The 22,715-nt window shown below is 63.2% G+C and overlaps 2 protein-coding genes across 7 annotated transcripts; one reads left to right on the top strand and one right to left on the bottom strand.

Annotated features, from left to right (window-relative positions):
* Window positions 1-1,387: 1,387 nt before the first annotated feature.
* ZFTRAF1 (zinc finger TRAF-type containing 1) lies at window positions 1,388-16,332 on the bottom strand. 5 transcript variants are annotated; one of them, XR_008554524.1, is made up of 5 exons: window positions 12,055-12,608; window positions 6,342-6,580; window positions 5,541-5,752; window positions 2,989-4,129; window positions 1,388-2,418 (listed from the first exon to the last, which is right to left on the bottom strand). XR_008554524.1 is itself a non-coding variant. In XM_028136730.2 (4 exons), the coding sequence occupies exons 1-4, from the start codon at window positions 14,499-14,501 to the stop codon at window positions 3,738-3,740; spliced, it is 936 nt and encodes a 311-aa protein (XP_027992531.1). In that variant the 5' UTR covers window positions 14,502-15,082; the 3' UTR covers window positions 1,388-3,737. The 5 variants fall into 5 exon arrangements, 4 of the variants coding, with proteins under 4 accessions (XP_027992531.1, XP_054564194.1, XP_054564196.1 ...); XM_028136730.2 differs by lacking the exon at window positions 12,055-12,608 and adding an exon at window positions 14,409-15,082 and having other exon boundaries at window positions 1,388-4,129; XM_054708219.1 differs by having other exon boundaries at window positions 1,388-4,129.
* On the top strand, window positions 15,489-22,304 carry KIFC2 (kinesin family member C2). Of its 2 annotated transcripts, XM_008159730.3 has the most exons (18): window positions 15,489-15,885; window positions 16,102-16,183; window positions 16,326-16,477; window positions 16,587-16,725; window positions 16,895-17,016; window positions 17,094-17,159; window positions 17,245-17,373; window positions 17,831-17,908; window positions 18,016-18,130; window positions 18,207-18,316; window positions 18,766-18,874; window positions 18,983-19,140; window positions 20,762-20,866; window positions 20,951-21,072; window positions 21,175-21,298; window positions 21,388-21,517; window positions 21,645-21,901; window positions 21,993-22,304. In XM_008159730.3, exons 1-18 carry the CDS (start codon window positions 15,787-15,789, stop codon window positions 22,236-22,238), a joined length of 2,343 nt encoding a protein of 780 aa, XP_008157952.2. In that variant the 5' UTR covers window positions 15,489-15,786; the 3' UTR covers window positions 22,239-22,304. The 2 variants fall into 2 exon arrangements, with proteins under 2 accessions (XP_008157952.2, XP_054564193.1); XM_054708218.1 differs by lacking the exons at window positions 21,388-21,517; window positions 21,645-21,901.
* Window positions 22,305-22,715: the final 411 nt, after the last annotated feature.

Raw genomic sequence — 22,715 nt, 5'->3', positions numbered from 1 at the left:
TACCCCCGCCGCCGCCACGGCCCCGCAGCCCCCCTCCCCCCACACACACACCAAACCAACCACAGGTGCGAATTTTCCTAAGGGGGCACTGTCCTCATGTAGGAGGTGATCTGTGATCCGCAGGCTGAGAATTGGTGCACATCCACGTGGTCAGACGAACCCTGAATGTGGCTGCACTACCGACCCTTTTGGAGACTCAAACTCGGTGCTGGCAGGGGAGGGAGGTATTTCTCCGTTAGAGCTGCAGATCCAGGCTGTGCTGAGAGGCGGCAAGAGTGGCACTTGCCCCAACGCGGTACTGGCTGCTCCTGCGGAGCTCTGCGCACTTCTGGACCCCGTGGGCTTGGTGCATCCAGGCCCAAGCTCTGATCGCCCGCCCTGGCCCCACCCTAGGAGATTCCAGCACCTGCCACGCCTGGGGCTCAGTCCCTGCCACCTGGCATGCCCAGGACACTGGGTGCCCTGGCTGGCGTCCCAAAGGCCCCAGAGGAGGCATGGAAGGAAGGAGTGGGAGATGGACGTGTTTATTTTATTTTATTATTTTAAAGAATAATAGTTTGATTTTTAGAGAGATGAAGGGAGAGGGAGAGAGAGAGAAACATCAATGTGAGAGAGAACATTGATCAGCTGCCTCCTACATGCCTCCTACGGGGGAATCAAACCCGCAACCCTGCATCCCTAGCATGTGCCCTGACCAGGAATACAACTGGCAACCTCCTGGTGCACAGGATGACCCCCAACCAACCGAGCCACACAGGCAGGGGTGGGTGTTTCTTCTCTATGGAAACCAGAAGACTCCCAGTGGGTAAAGCCTCACCCAGTGGATGGACGACAAGGTCTGTTAAGGAGGGAGGGATGTGGAGGGCAGATGGGTCCTTAGGTCCAAGAAAGGCTACCCTGGGCCAGCCACTGCCCAGGCCACAGGGATGGGGGTGAGGCCAAGCCTGAGGAGCTGCCAGAGGCGGGAAGTTAGACCTGAGACCCCCCTCCTCTTCTGAAGAGTGCAGTGCTCCGCTGGGAACCCAGGCAGGCCTGGTGATGGGGGAGCAATACCAGGAAGTGGACTGGCTCAGCTGAATGGGCAGAGCTTCTGGAAAGATGGTGACTGGGCTCCCTCTGCAACACCAGCATTCTCAAGGCAGCCCAGGTCCTGGGGGCCCGATTACCCTTCAGAGGACCCAACTGCTCCATGCCTCAGTTTCCCCACTGATCAGACAGGGATATGCATATACAAGGTGGTGCTGAGCAGGGGCTGGAGGCTTGAGGTGGGGAGGCCACAGGCTGGCGGCCAGCAGGGACAGAGGCTGAGCCCTGGCTGGGAGACTAGCAGAGACCAGGGAAGCCCACCCATGAGGCTGTCTTCTCTTAAAGAAACACAGACAAAACATGGTTTGGAATTTTTTTAAAACTACAGTTACATACAGAAAATATCCAAAGAAAATGCAGACCACAAAAGTGACATGTACGTCATTTCCAACAGTGGTAAAAACACCTCTCACGCCACTCTTTAAAAACTTTTTATTATTTTTGCAATGTCTCACTTTGGGTGAACTGAGAATGGAGTGCTCGCAGGGAGTGGGGTTGAGGAGCAGGCAGCTGGGTCTGCGCTGCCCGGCTGCCCCCACAGCCGCAGAGGTGGCCCCTCCACCCGCTCAGGTCAGGATGCCAAGATGGCAGGGGGTCCTGGAGACAGAACACTGGTGTCTCTGTAAATCAGTGGCCCAGATAGATGATGCCACAGGTTTGTGGCAACCCCATGGGAGCTAAAATTCACCAGGGTTCCTGGCTGCCCCAGGCTGCAAGGTGACATCACAGGGCTGGGATGTGTTAGCAGTCCTCTTGGGCAACCCAGACACACCCGTACCTCCTACACACAAGGAGGGCCCTGGGCGCAGTCCCACTCCCTCACCCACCCTTGGCTGCGGGCAATGTGGGCTATAAGCCCTCGCCTGGGGCGGACCCTCCCGCCACACACACAAGGCTGTTGGTCCCAGGCAGCCACATACCTTCCTTCACCTGCGCACAGAAGCCTGCCCTCTCCCACCCTGCCCCCTGCCCCCAGGAAAGCCACTGGGGCTGCCCTCGTTGACTCCATCTCACACAAGCCACCCAGGCACAACTGGGAGGCCCCATCCCAGCCTGGATGCCCTCACACCACCATCACTTGGAAATCCAGAAACTAAGAGAGGGTGTCGGTCCCCAAGAGAGGCCGAGATGCAGGGACACAGCACAATCTCCTACACAGGACACCTGACATGCATCTACCTGAATGTCTCCTTTTCACCCACCAGGTGGGGGGCAGCCCGAGGACAGTGGGACTCACCCAAGGGTGTGTTCGAGTTGAGATCGAAGGGGGTAGAGGGGCTGCAGTGGGGTCCTTTGTAGAGCGCCTCCTGGTCCCCTCAGTGGCCAGGCCATCTGCAGACGAGCAACCCCCAAAAACCCCATGCCCTAGGCTGGAGCAGGAAGCCAAATAGTTTCCTCAGAGTAGCTTGGGGAGCCAGCCTGGCAGGAGAACCAAGAGGAGGGCCAGGAAAGGGAGGAGCCTGAGAGAGAGGCCAAGCTGTGGCTGCACTGCCCACCGAGCCCTGCCGGGGCAGAGCAATAGGACTGCTCTGAGGCGCAGGATGGGCCTGGCCGGGGGCAAAGGAAACAGTTCTTTGGTATTGAAGCAATGAAAAGCTGTGTCTCCTTAGCAAAGGCGGGGGGCGGGGGCTCTCCAGTAGCTATGAGGGCCCCAGGGTCCTCCAGACAGGGCTGCTTTTACCCTGAGGTCCACACACCGGGCATGCTCACTGGAGCTGGGCTGCAGGGTCGTGGGGCCTGGGTGTGTGTGTGGCGGGGGAGGGGGGGCGTGCACCAAAGTCAAGGCTAGGAAGGGACCACCTCTCCAGTGAGAAACTACGCTGCCCAGGCGCTGACCTCCACAGTGGGTCCCAGACGCAGGACTAGCAGCTGGTCCCGAGCGCATGGGGGCAGCTGGCTTACCTGACCCTCACCAGCCAGGCTCCATCACCACCAGTGGCTCCCAGAGCTTTCCTCACAGCCTAGGGTGTTGCGCCCTCACTGCTGAATATAGAAGAGAGATTCTCTCTTGCTAATTTGCATAACTTACAGAGGAGCCTGTGAAGCATTTCATTTATTTCCTGGGAAGAGACAGAATTTCACCCTGCATTCCGAAACGTCAGCAAGCCCAGGTGGCCAAGTCCTGCCTCCCTGGAGTGGCTGGGGGGTGCGCTGAGACCCCTGCCCCTGTCCACTCCCCTGCTGGGGCCTATGGCGGAGGAAGCAGCATCTCCGCTGTCTCCTAGGGGCACACTGAGGGATGAGCGGCTCTGACCCCCAGGCCACCAAAGTTTCCCCACTGTCCGATCACAGCCACGCCTTACCCTTGAACAAAACAGAAAGTAGGAAACAAGGTGCCTTTTTAATTGCAATCAGATATGCTGTCTGAAGCCAGCGCCCGAGCCCGGCCCAGGAGCTGTGTGCAGCCCAGGGCAGGCAGGGCGCTTCGCCGAGTGGCAGAGGCCGGCAGGTCTGCTGAGCTCGCCTTGCGGTGTCCCTGGACCAGCCTCCGTGCCCTGGACAGGGAGGCAGGTGGAGGGCCAGGTGGTGAGCGCTCACACCTTCGCACACGCATGCAGACTTCCCGTGTTCACGTCTGTTCCTCCTCTGCTGAGATGGTCAGACAGCACTGCAAAGCCGCGGCCAGGCAGGTGTGGGCAGCGCAGCGGCGCCTACTTCTGGATCTGGAAGAGGAAGAGCCGCAGGTTGATGTTCTTGGCGGCCAGCAGCTTGTTGCACTCCACGGAGTCCACGATGGGTAGGGGAACGTAGTCCGTCTCGTTGCTCTCGTTGGTGAAGACAAAGTGGTAGATGACGGGGCTGATCTTGACGTCGTCATAGGGGCCCTTGAGCAGCAGGAAGGAGCATTCCAGGGGTGCCGTGACCTTGCTCTTGAGCAGCAGCTGGAAGGACAGCGTGCGCTTGCAGGACAGGTTGGGGTTGCGCTCTGAGTCGTTCACTCGCGCCTTCAGGACCCACGTCTGGTTCAGCACTGTGAACCGTGGCGTCTCGTAGTACAGGCGCGTGATGAAGTCGTCCGTGCGGTACGGCCGGAACTGGACCTCTGTGGAGACAGATAGGCCGGACAGAGCCGGCAATCAGGGTGGGCCGGGCTGGTAGCGGTGCCTTCCGACCAGCCGAGGACATAGGCTCAGCCAGGGAGGAAGGCAACTTACCAGGAGGACACAGGTGCTCTACTTGTCACAAGGCAAATCAAAGGCAATTATGGCAAATGGAGGCACACACAAGCTTTGGGGAGAGAAGTGACACGCGTTAGCTGCAGGGAGTCCAGAGGTAGTGAGGTGGATGGCCAGCCCGCCCCCTGGTCTCCCTCCGGGCCTCCGCCCGCCCCAGGGCCATGGTAAGCAGACACACAGACAGGATGCAGTTCTGAGAACAGTGCACTTTATTGGTTCCATACAGAGCTGCCAGAAAGCCGGCAGGCAGGCCAGTGCGTGGCATCTGGCCAGAGTCGAGCGCTGGCACGCGGCCCACTGCTGTGCTCTGCTGTCCAGTCCTCAGCACAGCACGTGCCCAAGGCCGGCTTGTCCCTCCAGAGGCGGCCAGTCCTTCCTGCGTGGATGGGCTCCCTGCCCTGCCACCGCCCACGTCACGACGCCTTGGCCTGCCTGGATACCGAGGTCTGGCCTGGGCTCTTTGTGCCGTGGCGCCCACCGGGGAGACTGAGGCTGCAACTAACCAGGCCCCAGGCCCTCAGCCTCTCGGCCGTGCAGGCCCACACTGAGCCAGGCCCAGTCCAGGCAGCACAGCGACCGCCCTTGGTGCTTTGAGCTGGCCCTCGGCATGGGATGGGCAGTAGAGGCTGGAGTCTCCCTGAGCGGCCCCAGCATCAGCAGGTGCTTCTGGCTGTTCTGTGTCTAGACCAGGCTCTGGCCTGGCTCCTGTTCCCAGCATGTCCAAAGGCAGTGACCAGGAGATCCAGTGGGCCCGAATGCGGTCCAGCCTGCCTGTCCCTGGGAGTCCATTCCAGCTCTGCATTGTGAGCTGGGCACCCTCAGCTTGTTCTGAAGCCCTGGCCCTGAGCATCTTCTTGTGGCCTCGGAAGATTTGTGGCCACTGCTGCCTCACACCCACATGCAGGACCCAACATGACGAGAGTTCTTCTGGCCCCTGGCTCTGCGGGGCAGGCCACCAGTTCCTGGGCCCCCGAGACATCCCCACCCATCCCCCACACAGCAAGGATCCCACCTTGCTGAGGCGGTAGGGCCAGGGTGGGGACGACGGGTGGGAGGGGCCTGTGAGAGCCATGCAGGTGCCCTGAGGTCCTGCCTGGGCCCCTCCCCTGCTCAGCCTCTGGTCCATCTTCTCCCCCAAGGTGTCCTCCACTCAACAGGAGCTTGTTCAGAGCCCAGCCGCCTGGCTCGGCCTGTGCCCACTGCCTAGAGCCCAGTGCTCCCAGGCTCCCAGCCGCCAGCCCCAGGCTCTGTGGCCCGCAGGGGTGGCGGACGCCTCACCTGTGTAGCCGATCTTCTCGAAGCTCAGCAGGCTAAAGATGCTGTTGTAGAGCTGCATCTCCTTGCGGTGGCTCTGGTCCATCTCATCCAGGATCTCCATCAGCTCATTGCCCGTCTTGGTGGGGTGGGCACAGGCGGCCTCGTGCACAGTCAGCTCATGGAAGGGCCCGTGCCACGGGCAGCCAATTCGCTTATACTTGCACTGGGTCACCCTGGGGGCGAGGGGGCACCGTGGTCAAGGCCTGTGCCTCAGGCCTCCATTCAGCCGCACACAAGCCACTCCCTGAAGCACACTCAGTGTGTGTCGCCACCAGGAAGAGGACAGAGTGTGAGACGGAGAGAAGGAGCCGTGTGAGCACAAGCCACTCACACCCACTGTTGTGGGGTCTCCGTCCTGCTTGGAAACAGTGACTGCCGACTACTATCCCGGACCCGGTACAGCTTCACTCCGAGTGAGGCTCCTGGCCAGGCCCCAGCTGCTGGGGACTGGGGAGTGGCCAGGACTGGGCTGGGGTGCCTCACACCGAGACCCAGAGCTCCGGAGCTGGCTACTCTCTCCAGGGATGCCAAGGACAGCCTCTAAGAGGCCACCTCACATCCTGAGCACCCGAGAGAACCAGGGTGATGTCCAGACAGCCACTGTGTACAGATCCAAGCCCCCGACCCTCTGAGCCCTGAGCAGCTTCACGCTGGCCCAGCCCTACAAGGGCAGAACGCAAGGCCCAAGCAACAGGCACCAGCCAGAGCATGATGCACGCTGAGGCCTTGCCTGCCCCAGGAAGCCTGCAGCCAGGTGGTTACCTGTCTTGGCACTCTTCCTTCTGGTGCCTCTCCAGGAGAGAGCGGGGAAACTGGCGCAGGCAGAAGCCACACTCGGAGGGCAGCTCGCTCACGGCTTTCTCCACAGCCAGGTTTCGGCAGCAGAGGCTCTTACTGATCTCACAACGACAGTTGGGGCATGTGGCCTGCTCCTCCTTCAGCCGGGCATCTGCTAGTAGGTGGATAAAACAGCCAGCGCACATCAAGTGACCGTTAGTACACTGCGAAGAAGGAAAGGGAGATGAGCTCACAGACCTGTGGACTCGCGCGTACACACATGTACATGTACACGCACGCACACACGCTGCCCGCCAGCTCCGCTGGTGCTCAGCCCCCACAGGGACATGGCTCAGTAGGGTCAGGCCTCTTTCCTGGAGCACTGCTGAGACACAGCCAGCCGGCTCCTTATGAGCTGGTCTCCAGGGTGGCCTGTGGCAGCTTGTAGAGGTTCTGGCTCATCACCGAGGCAGGCCTGCTGGTGGGGAGCCTGGCCTTTCCCATAACAGGAGTCGGGGATAGTCGTGGGGCCCCTGGTTTGGGTGCCTACAGGGACTCAGACGCCTGGTGGAGCGTGGCAACAGGTGCTGTTCCCGTGCCGAGGCAGGTGCGCCTCTCCCTGGCCTTCAGAAGGGCCACCTCATGCTGGGGCTGGGACTTGGTCCCTTCCCCTCTGCCTCCTTGATGGGCACGGGTGAGCAGGCAGCTGCCACCCACCCAGTGACGGTGGCTACCTGCAGGTGCCTTCCCAAGACCTGGTGGCAAAAAGCTGATGCAGGTGGGGAGGCCGAGTTCACCTGGGGACAAGGGAACATAGACAGTGCATGCCAGAGGGAGGCGGGAATGGGTGGGGGGAAAGGGTAGGGGGACATGTTGCTGCCATGGGTAAGAGCCAGGCCCCCCTCCCTTTCTGAACCTGAAGATCTGAGGCCCAGAGATTGCCTATCAGCAACCTCCACTCGAACCGAGGCCCTGAGCCTGTGGACAGCAGGCTGCTAGCTCAACTCCGTGGGTCTCTCACTAGCTCCACACACCCCTGAGCACCCACGTGGTGCCAAGACGAGGCACGGTGGACCATGGGCCGGGCCCCCGCAGGCTCAGTGTTGGGGGAGGAGAGACACACAAAGGAGCCAAAGAGGTACAAGAATAGAGTTGAGCTGAGCCTGGCCAGGTAGGTCAATCGGTCAGAGCGTCGTCCTGATACACCAAGGTTGCAGGTTCGACCTCGGGTCAGGGCACATATAAGAACCAACCAATGAATGCATAAATAAGTGGAACAGCAAATCTCTCTCTCTCCCTAAAATCAATAAAAAATTAAAAAAAGAGAAAGACTCGTGCTGTGTGTCCTCTTGGTGCAAACAGAATCCATGCCCACACAAACTTCACAGACTATCTGCACGCAAACCTCAATTTCTAAGTCAATGTAAAATGGCGGGGAGCTGGCTGGCTCAGTCTTGGAGGACAGATCTGGCAGGGGCCAGCCCACTCCAGCTCTGGACACACAGCTGGTCCCAGGAGTGGTCAGGAGGAGCAGGGTGGAGAAGCAGTCTGTCCTGCCCACCCACAGGGGTCAGTGGGGGACACATGCCACAGGCCCCTGCCACCTCCTGGGAGGCGCAGACCAAGGGCCCACATCACACTCCTCTCGCCAAGGGCCTGAGCCAACAGAGCCTGGTGTTGCCGCAGCCTGGGGAAGAGCACCGTCCCTGTCGCGGCAGGGAGGAAAGCGACACGGCCGACTCACCACTTGGTAACGGGAGGAAACTTCAGGCCTAGCCCCGGACATCTGGCTCAGTAAGGCCGACAGGATACCAACATGGAGACACCCCTGGGCCTGGGCCCCGTGCTACTCTAGTTCTGGACGCCTCCTGCTGAGCAGCCACAGCTGGGGGCACCAAACCCACCAGGGCCACTCAGCCCAGTGGAGGTCCCCCTCACCAGCCCAGCAGGGCCTTGGGCACCACATATCCCACATGCTCCGCCCAAAGTGTCCTCCACTCTTTGATCAAGGGGCGTGGGAGGGACTGCAGCGTCCCAGGCACCCAGCTGCTTCCATGCAAGCCACACTTCAGTTTGCAGTCCTGGGCCAGTGGCTCCTGACGTCACGCCACCCTGAGAGCCAGGACTCAGGTGGGAACCTGTCACTCCGACTGAGTCAGGCTCATTACTCAGAACTAAGTGCTGCCTGGACCACAAGGTAACGCACATGAGAAACCACCACACCAACAGCTTCGCATCTAGCCAGTCCAGAACCCTCTCTGCCCTGGCTTTGGACACCTAAGCAGATACATTTAAAACTCCTCTCTGCTACCTGTCTCACCTAAAAGCACAAGCCAGCCGCAGCCCAAGAGCAGGGAGGAGGACCCCAGGCCTTGGAGGAGGACAAACCCACCTGGATTTACTTGGAACAGTGCCTACAGCCCCAGGCCTACAGACAGCTGCTGCAAAGGTGTCCCTGAGGCTCCCCAATGCCTGTGCCACACCCACCGGCGCCTGCTTCCTGAGCCCTTTACCAATCAGGTAAAAGGCCCCTTGGGCCAGGGCCTGAGCTGAGTTCAGGCAGTGACAGGAGGCCTTAAGGAGAGGAGGCACAGCAGGGAGGCCTTAAGGAGAGGAGGCACAGCAGGGAGGCCAGGAGCTGTAGGCACAGGGGTCAGAGGGCCAGTTGGGACCACCTCCCAGAAGTGCCTTCCCCCTGATGAGGGTCATAGAGAGCTTTTCTGGCTGAGCACCAGTGAGGAGTGAAAGAGCTACGCAGCCCCTCCCTCCAGACACACTCCATGGCTCAAGGCCTCAGCTAATGTCAGAACCGGGTGGAGGATGCACTGGGCCTCGTGTGAAGGGCAGGGGAGAGCCTGGGAGGGAGGGAGGGATCAGGGCATGGCTCCACACTCCAGGCACCACTGAAGCTGTTTGTCCCAGAGAAGGTGCCCCTGGCAAAGGGGCTGGTCCCATGGCTGTGACCACACGGCTGCATCCAGAGCAGACGCAACCCTTCTGCCCCCACCCAGGGGCCTACCCCAGCATCCTCCTAGGCCACATACCTTGTCAGGCCAGTCACCAAGGACACATCTAACACCCACACAAAGAACATCAAAGCCAACACCTGCTGCACCTGCTCTGCACTGACCTGACCTCATGCAGGCCACGATGAGACCCATTGGCCTCAGTGCTGTTCGTGGCCGAGTCCTGAGCAAGTGCCCGACCCAGGCGTGTGACACGACGTGCCAGGAGAGCCGCTCTGCAGGGCCGAGGTTCAGACTTGGGAGCAGGTGATCAGCCCTCCTGATTGGCCCATCACCCACCAAGGCGAGCCCCAACCACCACTAAGGCTTCCCTGGGGAGATGGAGGTGGGGTCTGGTGGCCAGAGAGCAAGCTCTTGCGGGACCAAGCACTCAGCCGACTCCAGGCCCATGGAGCTGTGCTCAGTCAGTGCCAGGGGCAGCAGACACCAGCCGAGACAGCTCTCAGAGGCACGGGGTGGCTGCTGCCCACCGAGCCTGGGTCCAGATGGGGTCAGGGAAATGGTGCCCAAACCAGCCCAACACTGCTCCCCAAAGAAGGCCCGCAGAAGGGGAAGGGCTGAGCCCAGGCCCACAGGTGGTGGCCAGTGATGGGCATGACCCGGGACGTGCAGAAGGCTCTGGGCCCCGCGTTTCCAGGCAGCACGTGGAACCCAGATCCTCCCAAGAACACTCAGCTTTGGTGCCAACCAGGTCTGACTGGGCCCCTGCCCTCGATGCCCCCATCCAGGGTCACTGTGGGTGTGAAACGGGACACCACACAGCAACAAGTCACCAAGAAACCTTCCCTCCTTCCCCCAGCTCTCCGGCCCCTCCCACCTGGTTCCGGCCTGAGCCCTGCTGCGCACCCTTGCCAGGCACCCCATCCCATGGCAGATCCTCCAGCACCCACAGCGAGTTCTGACCAGGGTAGGGCTCCAGTCAGCCCTTACAGTGCCAAGGGCTCTCCGCTGACCCCATGTGTTGGGGCTTTCTCCAGGCCTCGAGGCAAGAAGGAAAGCATCCCAACCGGCCCAGGTGTCTGTCGCTGGGAAGAAGGGCTTGCATGGGGCTCAGCGTCGGGGCTCTCTCTGCTGCACAGACGTGTTCTCAGGGAAGCCGTGAGTAGAGCCGTAGGCCATGGGGAGGGCCATGGTCAGTGATACCCCTGCACCTCTTTCTCCATCACAGCTACTCAGCTCCCAGCAGTGTGGGCCAGTTTGAACCAGCCAGGCTCAGAGGTCTGGTCACCAGCAGCTCTGGCCACAGGCAGAGCTCAGCTCTCTGTGCTAAGTGGACCAGGAGCCATCATGCCAGGTCCAGCTCCAGCCCACTCACTGGAGGGGGGACGAGGAGACCCTCAAATTTCCCTGGGGCCCCATACCATTGGCTTGGCTTCCTGGGCTGTCACTCAAGGCCTAAGAAGTTCTCCCACCTGAGAGGACCAAAGGTCCTGGGCAAGGAAAAAGGGGCTGAGAGGGGACGAGTCTTGAGGCGCATCCCCAGGCTGCGGGGTTATGAGAAGCGCTCCCCCACTGGCGCCAGGCAAAGGCCTGCAGTGTCCCTGACCAGGGCCTCAGGCCAGGAGCTCCCCAAAACCCAGGAGGGAGGTTGGGAACTCGACCCACTTCCTGTCCGGCACACCAGGGGCCTCCTAAGCAACCACATGGCAGGCACAGCAGAAAGGATGTGAGAGACCCCGAGGCTGGGAAATGGTAAACCAGACCAACCCCAAACTGCTTATTACAACAATGGCCACTCACTCAGGCCTCCAGTCTGAGTAGAAGCCCAAGTCTTGTAGTGCAGACAAGTGACAAGCAACCTGCTTCATCCCTCAAAGGGGTGCTGGGGGCTGGAATAGACAGGTAGGTGTGTGTGTGTGGAGGGCTTGAGGTGGAGACACAAGGCAGGACACTGTACACTAACCAGCGTGTGGTCCCTGCTGCTACACCGTATCTTCTTAAGACCCACCTGGGCCAGGTACCCTCCAGAACTGCCCTGAACCGGTTAAGAAGTGGGAAAACAGCCACCAGAGGAGGGTGGACAGACCTCCTAGAGCGCGGTAGCCTAGGAAACCAGGTCTGGGTGAGGCAGGCAGGGCTGGAAGCCTACCCTGGGGCACAGCATGTTCTAGTGACACCGGGTCAGACTAGGAAGGGACCCAAACTATGGCGCTGGATGCAGATGCTTCATTCAGACCGGAATGCGGGGAAGAAATGGGGGAGGGAGAAGAGGCATCCCCTCTCTTCTCAGTATTTTTCCAGAAAAAAGGAGGCCGAGGGGGTTCTTCCTCTCAGGAGGAAGAAGGGGTGCCTCAGGGTAGGTTTGGGGGAGGTGGCTGCTGAAAGAACAGAGGAGCTCCCCGAGTCCAGGGAGCTCAGCAATGCGGGGAGCAAGCGGGGGGGGGGGGGAATCTGTCACCCGCTTTCTCTGGAGCCAGCTTGAGAGGGGCTGCGGAGGGCGGGGGAGGGGGCAGCAGGGGAAAGACACATCGAGGTGGGAGAAAGGTTCAGGCCGGGAAACAAGGGGAATCGGAACAAGAAGGGGGTTCGAGCAGGAAATAAAGTCCTGAGAGGAGGAGGAGGAGGAGCTTCCAAACAGGCGCCGGAGTCCCGACGGCTGGGCCTGGCCTCGGAGGAGACGTGGTGCCCGGGGCGCCGGCCTGGCCGGGTCGGGGTCGGGCCAGCGGCCCTACCTGGTACACGGAGGCCTTGGGCAGGTCCAGGCAGACGGTGCAGCACAGAACCGAGTAGAGCCGCTCCTCCAGCTTCCCGCTGCCCGCCGCCGCCTCGGCTGCCTCGGCCGCCCGCAGCCGCTTCTTGGGCGGCGCGTCGGGGTCGCCCGCCGCCTCCTGCAGCTGCCGGGCGCCGGCCAGGCCCGCCTCGTCCGGGAGCCCGGGCCCTGCCGCCTCGCCCAGCGCTGCCGCGGCCGCCTGCCCTGCGGCCGCCCCGGGCCCGGCCCCGACCGGCACGGCGCCGGCGGACCCCGTCGCCGGACCGCCTCCGCCGGCCTCCTCGGCGCCGGACATCGCTGCCGGCCGGCCCGGCGGGCGGGTGAGGGCGCGCTCCCGAGGCTGGAGGTTAGGGGCGCCGCGCGCCGCCGCCGCCCTGTCGCTGCCGCCGCGACCCTGCAGCCCCGCTCCCTGCGCCGCCGCTTCAGTGGATCCGGCCCGCGCGTCGTCCCGCAGCTGCCGCGGCCACCGACCCCGGAGCGGCCGCCATCTTTGTTTTTGCTCCGCGCTCCTTCCCCCACCGCCGCCACCGCCCCCTGGGTCTGTCGGTCACGTGACACGCGCGGACCAATGGACGCTCCGCTTGGTGTTAGCCGGTGCGGCGGGCAGAGCCAATGAGCGCTCGAGGGCCCGCCCCTGCAGAGTGGGCAGGCGAGGGGCGGGGCCGAGGGAGGCCCGCGGAGGGCGCACCTGGGGCCGCCGGGAACCGGCTGCGCTTCGGCTGGGTCCAAGGCGCGGCCCACGCGCCGCTGGCCACTCGGGATCCTCACATTAGGGTGTGCCCGCGCCTTTGTCCCCCAATACTCGAGCTTACGTGGACTCGATCTTGCTCACTGGATGGATAAATCCCGCGGCCACCCCTCGCCCTCCTGTGCGGGACCCGGGGACTGCCGGAGGGAGCACTCCATACCCGAATCTGACGCCCTGCTCTGCCCAATCTGGTTTCCTAACCCTGGGGTAGGGAGTGAAGAGGGTCCACAGAGGAAAGTGAGGACTTGCCTTGCACAGGCTGGAGGACAAACAGGGAGAGGCCAGGCAGCCCTGGGAGGGAATGTGCGTTTCTGGGAACAGCTGCGGTACAGACCTCCCTTGTCCCCACCCCAGCCAGCAGCCCACATGGTCACTGCCCAGACGCCCACCTGCTAGGCTATGCAAGGGTGTTCAGAACTCCACCATGTCCCCGGAGAGCAGGCTCCCAGGATTATGTCTTCTCAGCCCAGGTGCCAGCAGGAGCCCAGGGTGGGCGAGGCCCTAGGCTGTTTTCAGTGCATCCCCTTCCTTTGCTCCTGGAATCCGGTTGCTGACCTGGGAGCTTTAGAAAGCTCAATCCCTCTCAAGAACGGGCAGATTCCATATTCCTGGAGAATCCCTAAGGTTTATTGGAGGCTAAGCCTCTCTCTGGATCCACAACCATAGCCTGCTCAGAATCAGACCCCCAAATGTGCTTGGACTCCAACCCCTTTATTCTGGTCTAGGCGGGTCCTCACACTCCACCCGAGGACCAGTGCCCAGATTCTGCCCCAGAGGGGTCACCCTGCAGCAAGCTCACTTTGGGAGGAAGGAGACTCTGTCTCTAGGGAAGGAGGCCCCAGGAGGTGAGGTGGTAACCAGGGCAGAAGCCCAGCCCAGCAGGCTCCAAACATCACTCCCACTGCAGGCGCTGTGTGTGCAAGGCCCGGTGGTAGGCCCAACTGCCCGCGGCCAGGACCCAGCGACAGATGTCCTCCTTCGGCAGCAACAGTAGCCTGTCCTCCTCCAGCCGGCCCAGGAGGCCTGCAGCACCCAGCATCAAGCCCCCCCACATGCCGTAAGTGTTGGTTGTGAATACGGCCACAATGAGAATAGTAACCGCCACCACCAGCACCACCGCCTGACCGGCCACAGAACGGCCCTCCGCTCCGAGGTGGTCACCAGCCACTGCTAGCACCATGCCTCCTCCCAGGAGCAGGTTTGCAGAGGAGCGATCCCCATTCACCCAGTGGAAATCGAAGGCCAGAAGGGGCAGGCCAATGACAGTGGCCACCCAGGCTCCAGCAAGACAATCTTCATCTGTGCCTAGCCCTGGAACCAGCATGGTGGCAGCAGCCAAGGCCTGGAGCAGGAAGCCAGCAGCAGCCCCTCGACTTGTCTGTCAACACAGGGAGGGGAGACATGGGGGAAAGAGGCCAGGACCTTCCTTTAAACAGGGGAGAGTCTAAGGGGTCTCATAAAAGCTGGACTCCAAACACCTTTCACCACTCTCTCCCTGACCCAAGGAACTGGCTAGGTCCTTGGGGTTCGGGAATGGGATACTCCCTACCCAGCCCCTGTGTACTCACCTGGGCAGTGCTCAGGGCTGCATGCAGAGACACCACTCCCAGCGCCAGGTGGGACAGGGCCATGCTCCACTCACCCCATGGCTTGGGTGCCATGGCACCTCGGGCGGCGGTGAGTTTGAGGAGACACTTGGGAAAGTTAAGAAGGAACGCAGAAGCCGGCGCCCTGAAGTCTTAAGGGCAGCTCTCGAGGACTCCCAGTTTCCAGAGCCCCATTTCTAAATGTTGGGAGAAGCTCACCCGAACGTTTCTGCAGCTCCGAGGCCACTGGACACCACTGGGGAAGAAAAACCTATTTTGGCCGGAAAAAGAAAACGGAGGGGGGCCTCGATTGGGCGGGTGTGAGCCCTGGAACCCGAATGGGGGCGCCGGGCCTGGGGGAGAACAGCTCGGCACGAGCGCAGGCCCACGGCCTGGACCCTGCCCTTGGGGAGACGGCGTCTCCGGAACCCAGCCCGAGCGGAGCGACAGCCCCGGCCCAGCTGCGCGGCCCCAATGCAGCGGCACACTGGAGGCCGGAACCTGCGCACAGCGCCACCGTTCCTGTGAGGGCCCGGCACGAACCAACGAGAGGAGCGGAGGCTAGAGTGGCGGGGCCGAGGCCGGGGCGGAGGAGACAGTCTAGGAGCGCAAACGGGGTCGATGGAGGGAGAGTCGGAGGAAGGGGCTGCAAGGGGCGGGGCAGGGGAGGGGCGGGGCTATAAGGGGAAATGCCAGGAGGAGGAAGGGGCTGCAAGGGGCGGGGCTGTGAGGGGGCGGGACTGAAAATGATGGGTGGGGCTGTGAGAGGGGCGGGGCTGAAAATGATGGGTGGGGCTGTGAGAGGGGCGGGGCTGAAAATGATGGGTGGGGCTGTGAGAGGGGCGGGGCTGAAATGAATGGGTGGGGCTGTGAGGAGGGGCAGGATCGTAAAAAGGGGCTGGACGAGGCAGTGAGAGGAGGGGCGGGGTGGGGTTGTCAGGGGCGGGTTTCTAGGGCGGGTGGTAGATCTGATGGGTGGGGCTGAAAGAAGGGGCGGCGCTGTAGGGGAGGAGAGGGAGGATGCCGGTGGGCTCTGGCTCTAAGGGGCGAAAGCCGTGGGGGCCCCCGCGGAGGGCTGGGAGGGATTCCGAGAAAAGGAGATGCGGGGCAGTGGGCAATCTCAGCCTGCGGTCTCCTGGAAGTCGGGATTAGGGGCGCAGGGCAGGTGTCCGGGTGTGGGCCCGGGGACACCAGTCTCCATCACCTCTTTCCTCGGGCGCGCGCTCTACGCCCGCGGGAGCCGGGCCGTGGGGGCGGCCGCCCCGAGCATGCGCACCGGCTGTGCTGCGGGCGGGAGCGGAGTCCGGGCGCGGGGACGCGGGGCGGCGCGAAGCCGGGCCCTCTGCCGCCCCGCGCTCCCATGTACGCCTTCTACTCGCTGCTCATCTACATCTTCTACAGCCTTTTTCGCAGGGATGGAGGGGCCGCGGCGTCCGCCGACTCCAGGGACCCCGCCCAGGTGAGCGGGGGCGGACGCAGCACGACCTGCAACCCCCTCTGAGAGCGGGTTGCGCAGGCTCGCGCAGCGCAGGTCACCAGGGCTCTGACTCTGGGGAGGAGGGCCGTGCAGAGGACCCTGTCTCTGCTCAGGTTGCAAGCAGAGACCCTTGTGGCCCACTTCCCGGAGGGAGGCTGCCCGGCCTCTCCTCAAGCGCTTCCCCTGCTCCCTCCCTAGAATGCCCGCTGCAAGCCCGGGGATCGCCGCCGCCCCGACCAGCCCCCTGCAGAACTGTGGACCGAGCTGACAGGCCTGGTCGGTAGGTGCTGTCGTGCGTCCGGAACGCTGCGTCCCCGGGGCGATGAGGAAACCCCGCCGTCCAAGAGAGGGAGAGGTGTCCGTGACTTCATTGGGAGGGATACCCGACAGGTGCCTCCCCCTCCCACTACCTGGCCTTGCAGGCTGCTCAGAGTCGGAAGATAGGCCTGGAGAGGGATCCGAGGGCCGCCCCGCTGAGGTCTCCCTGGAAGAGGCTCTCGTGCGTCTTGCCGAGTTCCTTTCAGTCCAGCTGGGGGCGGAAGAGAGCTGCGGGTATCCTGCCGATCTGAGCAAGGTGAGCCGGGCTGAGAGGCGAGCTGGCCTAGGGTCCTTTCTCCCAGTCCTGGCCTCCACACCCCCGGACCCCTTGGTCTCTTGCATTCTGAGCCTCATCTCCTTCACAGCCTGGTGATGTCCCCCCACTGTTGACGGTGATTGGTCAGCTCTTGGCTCTCCTGGCATGGATTCGGAGCCCCAGGGGGAGGCAGGCCCTGCCCCAGGAAACTCAGCCAGCCTCGAGGGTGCAGCCCCCAACTACTGCTGGTGCGTAAGAAACAGTGATTTGAAAAGGGAGTGTGTGGAGGGAGTGAAGACCACCGGGACCTGAGCAGCTTAGACTGTGGGATCCCAAGCCCTGCTCCCGAGGTGCTCCCCCCGCCCCCTTTCAGGCCAGAAATCTCAATCAGTCCTAACTGGATGCACCCCACCTCAGGACCCACAACCCAAGAAAACCCTTCCCTTTCACCGAGGGCTGAGGCCCAGGGGCAGCAGCGCCCCCAGTTGGTGGAGGATCAGAGGGCTTGGCAGCAGCTGGAGCAGCTCGTTCTTGGACAGGTGAGGAACCCAGGAAGGCGTGGGCACTGGGGGGCTGGACGGAGGTGCTCCACCTTGTCCCCCTTCCTCCTTCCCAGCTGGAGGAGCTGAAGCAGCAGCTGGATCTGCAGGAGGAGGGACTGGGCCACCTTCACCTGGGAGTGGTGAGGCTGCTAGGCTGGGCTCAAGTGGGGGCGGGGAGAGGGGCCAGGGCTATCCGGTGAGTGCAGAGACCTTCCTCTCCTCTAGGGGGCAACAGACTCAGAGAAAAGGGTTCAGCATCTGACCCTGGAGAACGAGGCCTTGAAACAGAGCCTGATCCTCACTCAGGACCTCCTGAGGCACTGGGGCGCTGCCCCCCCTCCCAGGGCTCCGCAGGTATTCTGCTCCATACCTGCTACTGTCCCTGCAGCCTGGGGCTCCTGCCCACCTGGTCTCCAGCAACATCGCCCTCAGGACCTGGTGCTCTGTGGACAGGGGGCGCTTCCAGGACCAGGATGTGGACAGGCCCAGGGCAGCCCCATGGAGGAGACTGATGCCCATGGGAGATCCCTCTCCCCCAACCACACACACACACTCACACACAGAGACACACACACACTCACACAGACACACACTCACACACATACAGACACACACACACACACTCACCATGGGTCCTCTGAGTGACTGACCCCAGGCGAGCACGGGACTTGGGGTAAAGTCCTGCATGGATTCATGATTGGCTCTGTCTGCCCCTCTTGACCTGACTGCCCCTTGTGTGCAATGGAGCCGCTAGCATGCCCCTCCCCGAGTGAGTTTCCTTCTGGCTCCATGGCCCCCACCCCTCCCGCAGGAGGAAGCAGAGGCACTGGTGGAGCTCCAGGGCCAGCTGCAGGAGGCCCAGGAGGCCACAGAAGCCCTCCGAGTCCAGGTGAGCGCTGGGCCTGGGGGCTGGGGAGACGGAGGCACGGGGAGGGGGATGTCTGAGGCAAGGCCTGGTAAGTGCCTACTCCTTCAGTGACAGGGTGGGGTGGGCAGCTGGGGGTGCAGGAGGTGCAGCTGCAGGGCCTCCAGGGGGCCCTCCGGCAGCTCCAGCAGGAAACAGAGCAGAGCTGCAGAAGGGAGCTGCAGCAGGTGCACGGGCAGCTGGCAGGTGAGACCTGGGGCCGGGGGCTCCTGGGAAGGCCACGGGGTTGGAGCTTTCCCTCACAACTTCCTTCTCCCACCAGGACTCCGGGCACGCATGGCCAGCCTGCGTCAGGGCTGCGGGGACCTCCGAGGTCTGGTCAGCACCTTCACTCAGAGCTGCCAGGGCTCCCTGAGTGAGGCCCGGGGCCAGGTCAGGACCACCCGCTCTCTCTCTCTCCCGTGTGTGCGCTCGGGGCAGCCAGTAGGTGTCCTCCCCTCGGGGAACCCCTCTTTCCTCCTTCCCAGCCCCAGGGAGCTGCCTGCTCTCATGGAGGTTGTGGGTTCTGGAGCCAGGACAGCTCCTGTGACCCAGGTGTTACCTCACTTCTGGGTCTCATTCTTGTCCTGCACTAACTGGGGTGGCGGGGAACCCCTCACAGGATTGTCAGGAAGCCCAGAGGAGACAGATGGCATCCTTGCCCACGGTCCTGATTGGTGGGCTCCATCCAGGCCCACTGAGTGATGCCCCCAGGGACCCCAGCCACTGAAGGTTGTGGATTCCCACAGCTGGTGGCCATAGAGTGGCTCCATATTGCCCTCGGCACCCTCCCCTCTCCTCGGCTGTCACTCCCTGCCTTGCTCACATCCCTGTTCCCCCAGGTATCCTGGGCCCTGAGGACACTGTCAGTCAGTGGGGCCGGGGCTCAGCTCCCCGAAGGGCAGCAGGAGCCCCCAACTGGATGCCCAGGGCGGCTACTGGAGCTCAAGGGTATGGCCACTGGGGAGCATGGGGGTGGGGTGGGCAGGCCAGAGGAACTGGAGCCTCTCTGCGCCTCAGGGTCTGGGAGGCAGCCCATTGCCGTGATCTCAACCCCAGGAAATATCCGTGTGCTGTGTCGGCTGAGGCCAGGGACACCCTCCAGCCCGGTGAGCTCGGAGCCCGGCCCAGGCGGCACGGTCACCACCTGCTACCGAGGGCACCGGCGTCGCTTCCGTCTGGATTGGGTCTTCCCTCCAGACGCCAGCCAGGAGGAGGTGATGCTCCGCCCTCGCACCTGTGTGGACCCTCCCCCAGAGGCTCTGGTGCCCCTTCCCTGCCCCTCTGCCCTCCCAGGAGCTCAAGTGCCTAGATTCCAGCAGGGAAGGGGAGGGAGGCTGGGAGGCAGGACCGGAAGCCGAGCCGGGCACATTACTTTCCTTCCAGGGTTTCCCCTCTGCGTCCCCTCACCAAGCTGTGCAGGCCCAGGGGGAACAGATCTGGTTCATACAGGAAGGTTAACATTTAAAAAATAATGTTTTTACCAGGAAACTAAAGAAAACGAACCTGTCTGAGGTCACTGCTCACGCACAGCTGGCTGGGGAGCGTAGCTGGGGTGCTGCTGTGGTGGGGATGGTGCTGTGACCACTCCCCCCCCCCCGACCCCCCCTCCCCCCTGGCTTCCCAGGCTGCCTGCTCCGTGGCCAGGCCCAGAGTCTGCCAGCTGTGAGAACCGGCAGCCTTCCTTGCTTTGTGGCCAAGGGCACAGACAGGGCGCTGGCAAGCGAGCCTCCAGCCTCTGGGCTGGGTTACCCTGTGCAGACCCCGCCTCCCTGACCCCTCCCCTTTCCTGACAGACCCAGCAGAAAAGCTGAGGCTTAACCCAGCCACCACCACCCTGCTGCACACGCACCATGTGTCGCACACAAATTTTGCTGCTGGAGCTTCCGTAGCTCAGGACATGGAGGCAGGCCTGGGAGGGGACTGGGTCAGGGCAGAGCTGGCTGAGAATCGGGCTCCTGTTGGCCTCGGGGTGGCCAGGTCTCCCTCCCCCACGTCCCGGGTTACTACAGCTGTTTCCCACCTACCTCTGTACCTGACACACTAGCCAGGCCTCGGTCCTACCCTGCACTGCAGTCCTGCACTGGGGTGGGGAGGGAGCTGGTCCTGGACAGGGCCCTCCAAGTCAGAGTGTCTGGGTGAGACTGAAAGGCCTCTCTCGGTGCCACGTCTGCGATGGTGCCACTGTCACTCCCGGTGCTTCCTGCCAGACATGGGAGCTTAGGCACCAACTCGCAGCGCTGGACTCTGCTCTCGTGGCGGGCAGCCAGCACGTTCAGCAGAAATGACAGCTCCTCCACTTACCAGCCTTCTGTGCACAGACGCTGGCCATGCCATTGCTCACAGGCTACTGTTGATGTCCAGTTGCCAACAGGACACACGTCACAGCCCCATCTCCCCCCAGCCCTTTCTGCATCCTCCCAGGGCCCAGTCCCAGCATCCTGGTGGGCCAGCGTCCCCACCTCCCGGCCTTTCTGGGCTCACCCTTCCCGGGGAGAGCACCCCTGTAGCCTCTGGGCACACGTTCCCCCTTAACCCTCACAACAGTGGTCTCCTGCGAGGGGGCATTGCAATCCTGCCCTTGGGTTTGACCCTGGCAGTGACTGCGAATGCCCTGGTCCTCCCACGTGGTCACCAGTATGCCAATACTCTGCACGCCTGTTCCCTCCTCCTGTCACACCCCTCCCTTTGCGGGGCAAATTCCCGTCCAGGGGTCCTCCTCTGCCTGGCAGGAGACCCCTTCCAGCAGACCTTCCCCAGAACCGTCCTTCCAGGGCACTCGCGCTGTATTCCCACCTCGCCCAGGTCCAGGACTCAGGACCCCCACCCCACCCCTAGGTCTTCAGGGAGCTGGAGCCCGCGGTGCTGTCCTGCCTCCGAGGCTACAGCGTCTGCATTTTCACCTACGGCCAGACGGGGACCGGGAAGACCTACAGCATGGAGGTGGGAAGCGGGTGTGTGCTCTGGGTGGCTCCTGGGGCCAGGGACTAGGACGTGAGCCCGATGTGGCACCCACCCCCTCTCCAGGGCCCACCTGAGGACCCCGGCATAGCTCCTAGGGCGCTGCAGTCACTGTTCCGGGAGATGAGGGCCGGAGGGCACCCCCGAGTGACCCTCAGCATGGTGGAGATCTACAACGAGGCTGTCAGGTCAGGGCGACACCCTGGCTGCCTCTTAGGTTCCCCCCCCCACCCCCCGACCCCGCCCCTTTGCCAAGAACCCCTGAACCAAGGCCTCGCCTTTCTCACCAGGGACCTGCTAGCCCCCGGGCCCCCTGAGCGCTTGGCGGTGAGGCAGGGCCCTGCAGGTCAGGGAGGGATCCAAGTGGCCGGCCTCACCTACTGGGATGTACCCAACCTGGAGACTCTACACCAGGTAAGGCTGCCCAGGGGGCCACACAGCTGTGCTCACACCTGGGGAGGTGGACCCTGCAGTAGGCCACGCCTTGTCGCTGCGCGTTCCAGATGCTGAGCCTGGGGAGGAGCAACCGGGCCACCGCCGCCACCGCCATGAACCAGCACAGCTCTCGCTCCCACGCGCTGGTCACGCTGACACTGCAGGCAGCATCCTCCCCGCGCGGCTCAGGCACCACGGGTACCACGGCCGCGCCCCGCCCCGCCCCGCCCCGCCCCATGGTGGAGGGTCTCTCGGCGCTGGCAGAGCAGGGGCGCACGGGGGACCTTGCTGGGAGTCACTTCCACTTGGCTCGCTCGCCCCGCAGGCACGCTGCACCTGGTGGACCTGGCGGGGTCCGAGCGCGCCCGGAAGGCGGGGGCCGTCTGCAGGGCGAGAGGCGACACTCACGACGCCCAGCGTCTCCGGGAGGCCCGGACCATCAACCGCTCGCTGCTGGCGCTGGGAGGGGTGATGACGGCGCTGCGGGCCCGCCGGCCGCACGTGCCCTTCCGCGACTCGCAGCTCACGCGCCTGCTGCAGCCCGCGCTCGGCCCGGGCGCCACGGCGGTGCTGCTGCTGCAGGTGGGCGTCCGCGGTGCGGGCGGAGGCGAAGCCCGGGGGGAGGGGGGCGATTTGCATGCCAGGCCCCGCCCACAGCGCCGCTTCCCCGCAGATCTCCACGCGCCCCGAGGATCTCGGCGAGACCGTGTGCTCGCTCAAGTTCGCGGAGCGAGTGGGCCGCGTGGAGCTGGGGCCGGCGCGGCGCCGCAGAACCCGGCGCTCGGGGACGCCCTCCTCCGTCAGCACGGACACGCCGCTCACTGGGACCCTCTGCACCCCCACGCCGTCCCCGGGAAGCCCTGCCAGCCCGGGCCCCGACGGCTCGGCTCCCGGGTCCCCCGAGGACCTGCTCTCGTAGTCGGGCCCAGGAGTCTGGGGTTGCGCCCTCTGCCGGCGGAAGCAGCAAAACCCCTACACTCCGACAACCTTTGACCTCTGGGAGCTCACGGGTTCCCAAACTCCCAGAGCTGTCTCACCCCCCTCCCGGCGAGGAGTGTTCCGCCCGGAGTACAGATTGCCCGCCCTCAGCCCAGGCCCCGGCTCCCTCCTTATCACCATTTGCTGCTATCGCCTAACGCAGCGGGGGACCCCAGAGCAGCCGGGCCTGGCCTACTGGTTTCAGAGTCACCGCAATCACGGCCCCGACACCAAACATCAGTCTTGGCATTAAAATGTGGTCCATTCCTTTACTGTTCTCTCCCCCACGGCACCACCCACACTAGGTCGGGTCCCTGTGCCCCTATGCCTTTCCCCAAAAAGGTGCTTCCTTCTGCCCGGACAGTTGAGGAAGGAAAGGGCTTCAGGCTGAGCTGCCATATAAGTTCTCCCTCCCCCA

Source organism: Eptesicus fuscus, chromosome 19, assembly GCF_027574615.1.
Source record: "Eptesicus fuscus isolate TK198812 chromosome 19, DD_ASM_mEF_20220401, whole genome shotgun sequence".
Classification (NCBI taxonomy): domain Eukaryota; kingdom Metazoa; phylum Chordata; class Mammalia; order Chiroptera; family Vespertilionidae; genus Eptesicus; species Eptesicus fuscus.
The sequence above is the reverse complement of the archived record's forward strand: the minus strand, read 5'-3'. Positions and strand labels throughout refer to the sequence as shown.

Excerpts from the sequence above, each read along its gene's own strand:
- ZFTRAF1 (XM_054708219.1), bottom strand. The coding sequence starts at position 12,387 with ATGTCCGGCGCCGAGGAGGCCGGCGGAGGCGGTCCGGCGACGGGGTCC. Across the intron at positions 5,753-6,341 it reads AAGGAAGAGTGCCAAGACAG|GGTGACCCAGTGCAAGTATA; the intron begins GTAACCACCTGG and ends CCTCGCCCCCAG. Across the intron at positions 4,130-5,540 it reads CGAGAAGATCGGCTACACAG|AGGTCCAGTTCCGGCCGTAC; the intron begins GTGAGGCGTCCG and ends CTGTCTCCACAG.
- KIFC2 (XM_008159730.3), top strand. The coding sequence starts at position 15,787 with ATGTACGCCTTCTACTCGCTGCTCATCTACATCTTCTACAGCCTTTTT. Across the intron at positions 17,909-18,015 it reads CAGAAGCCCTCCGAGTCCAG|CTGGGGGTGCAGGAGGTGCA; the intron begins GTGAGCGCTGGG and ends TGGGGTGGGCAG. Across the intron at positions 19,141-20,761 it reads CAGACGCCAGCCAGGAGGAG|GTCTTCAGGGAGCTGGAGCC; the intron begins GTGATGCTCCGC and ends CCCCACCCCTAG.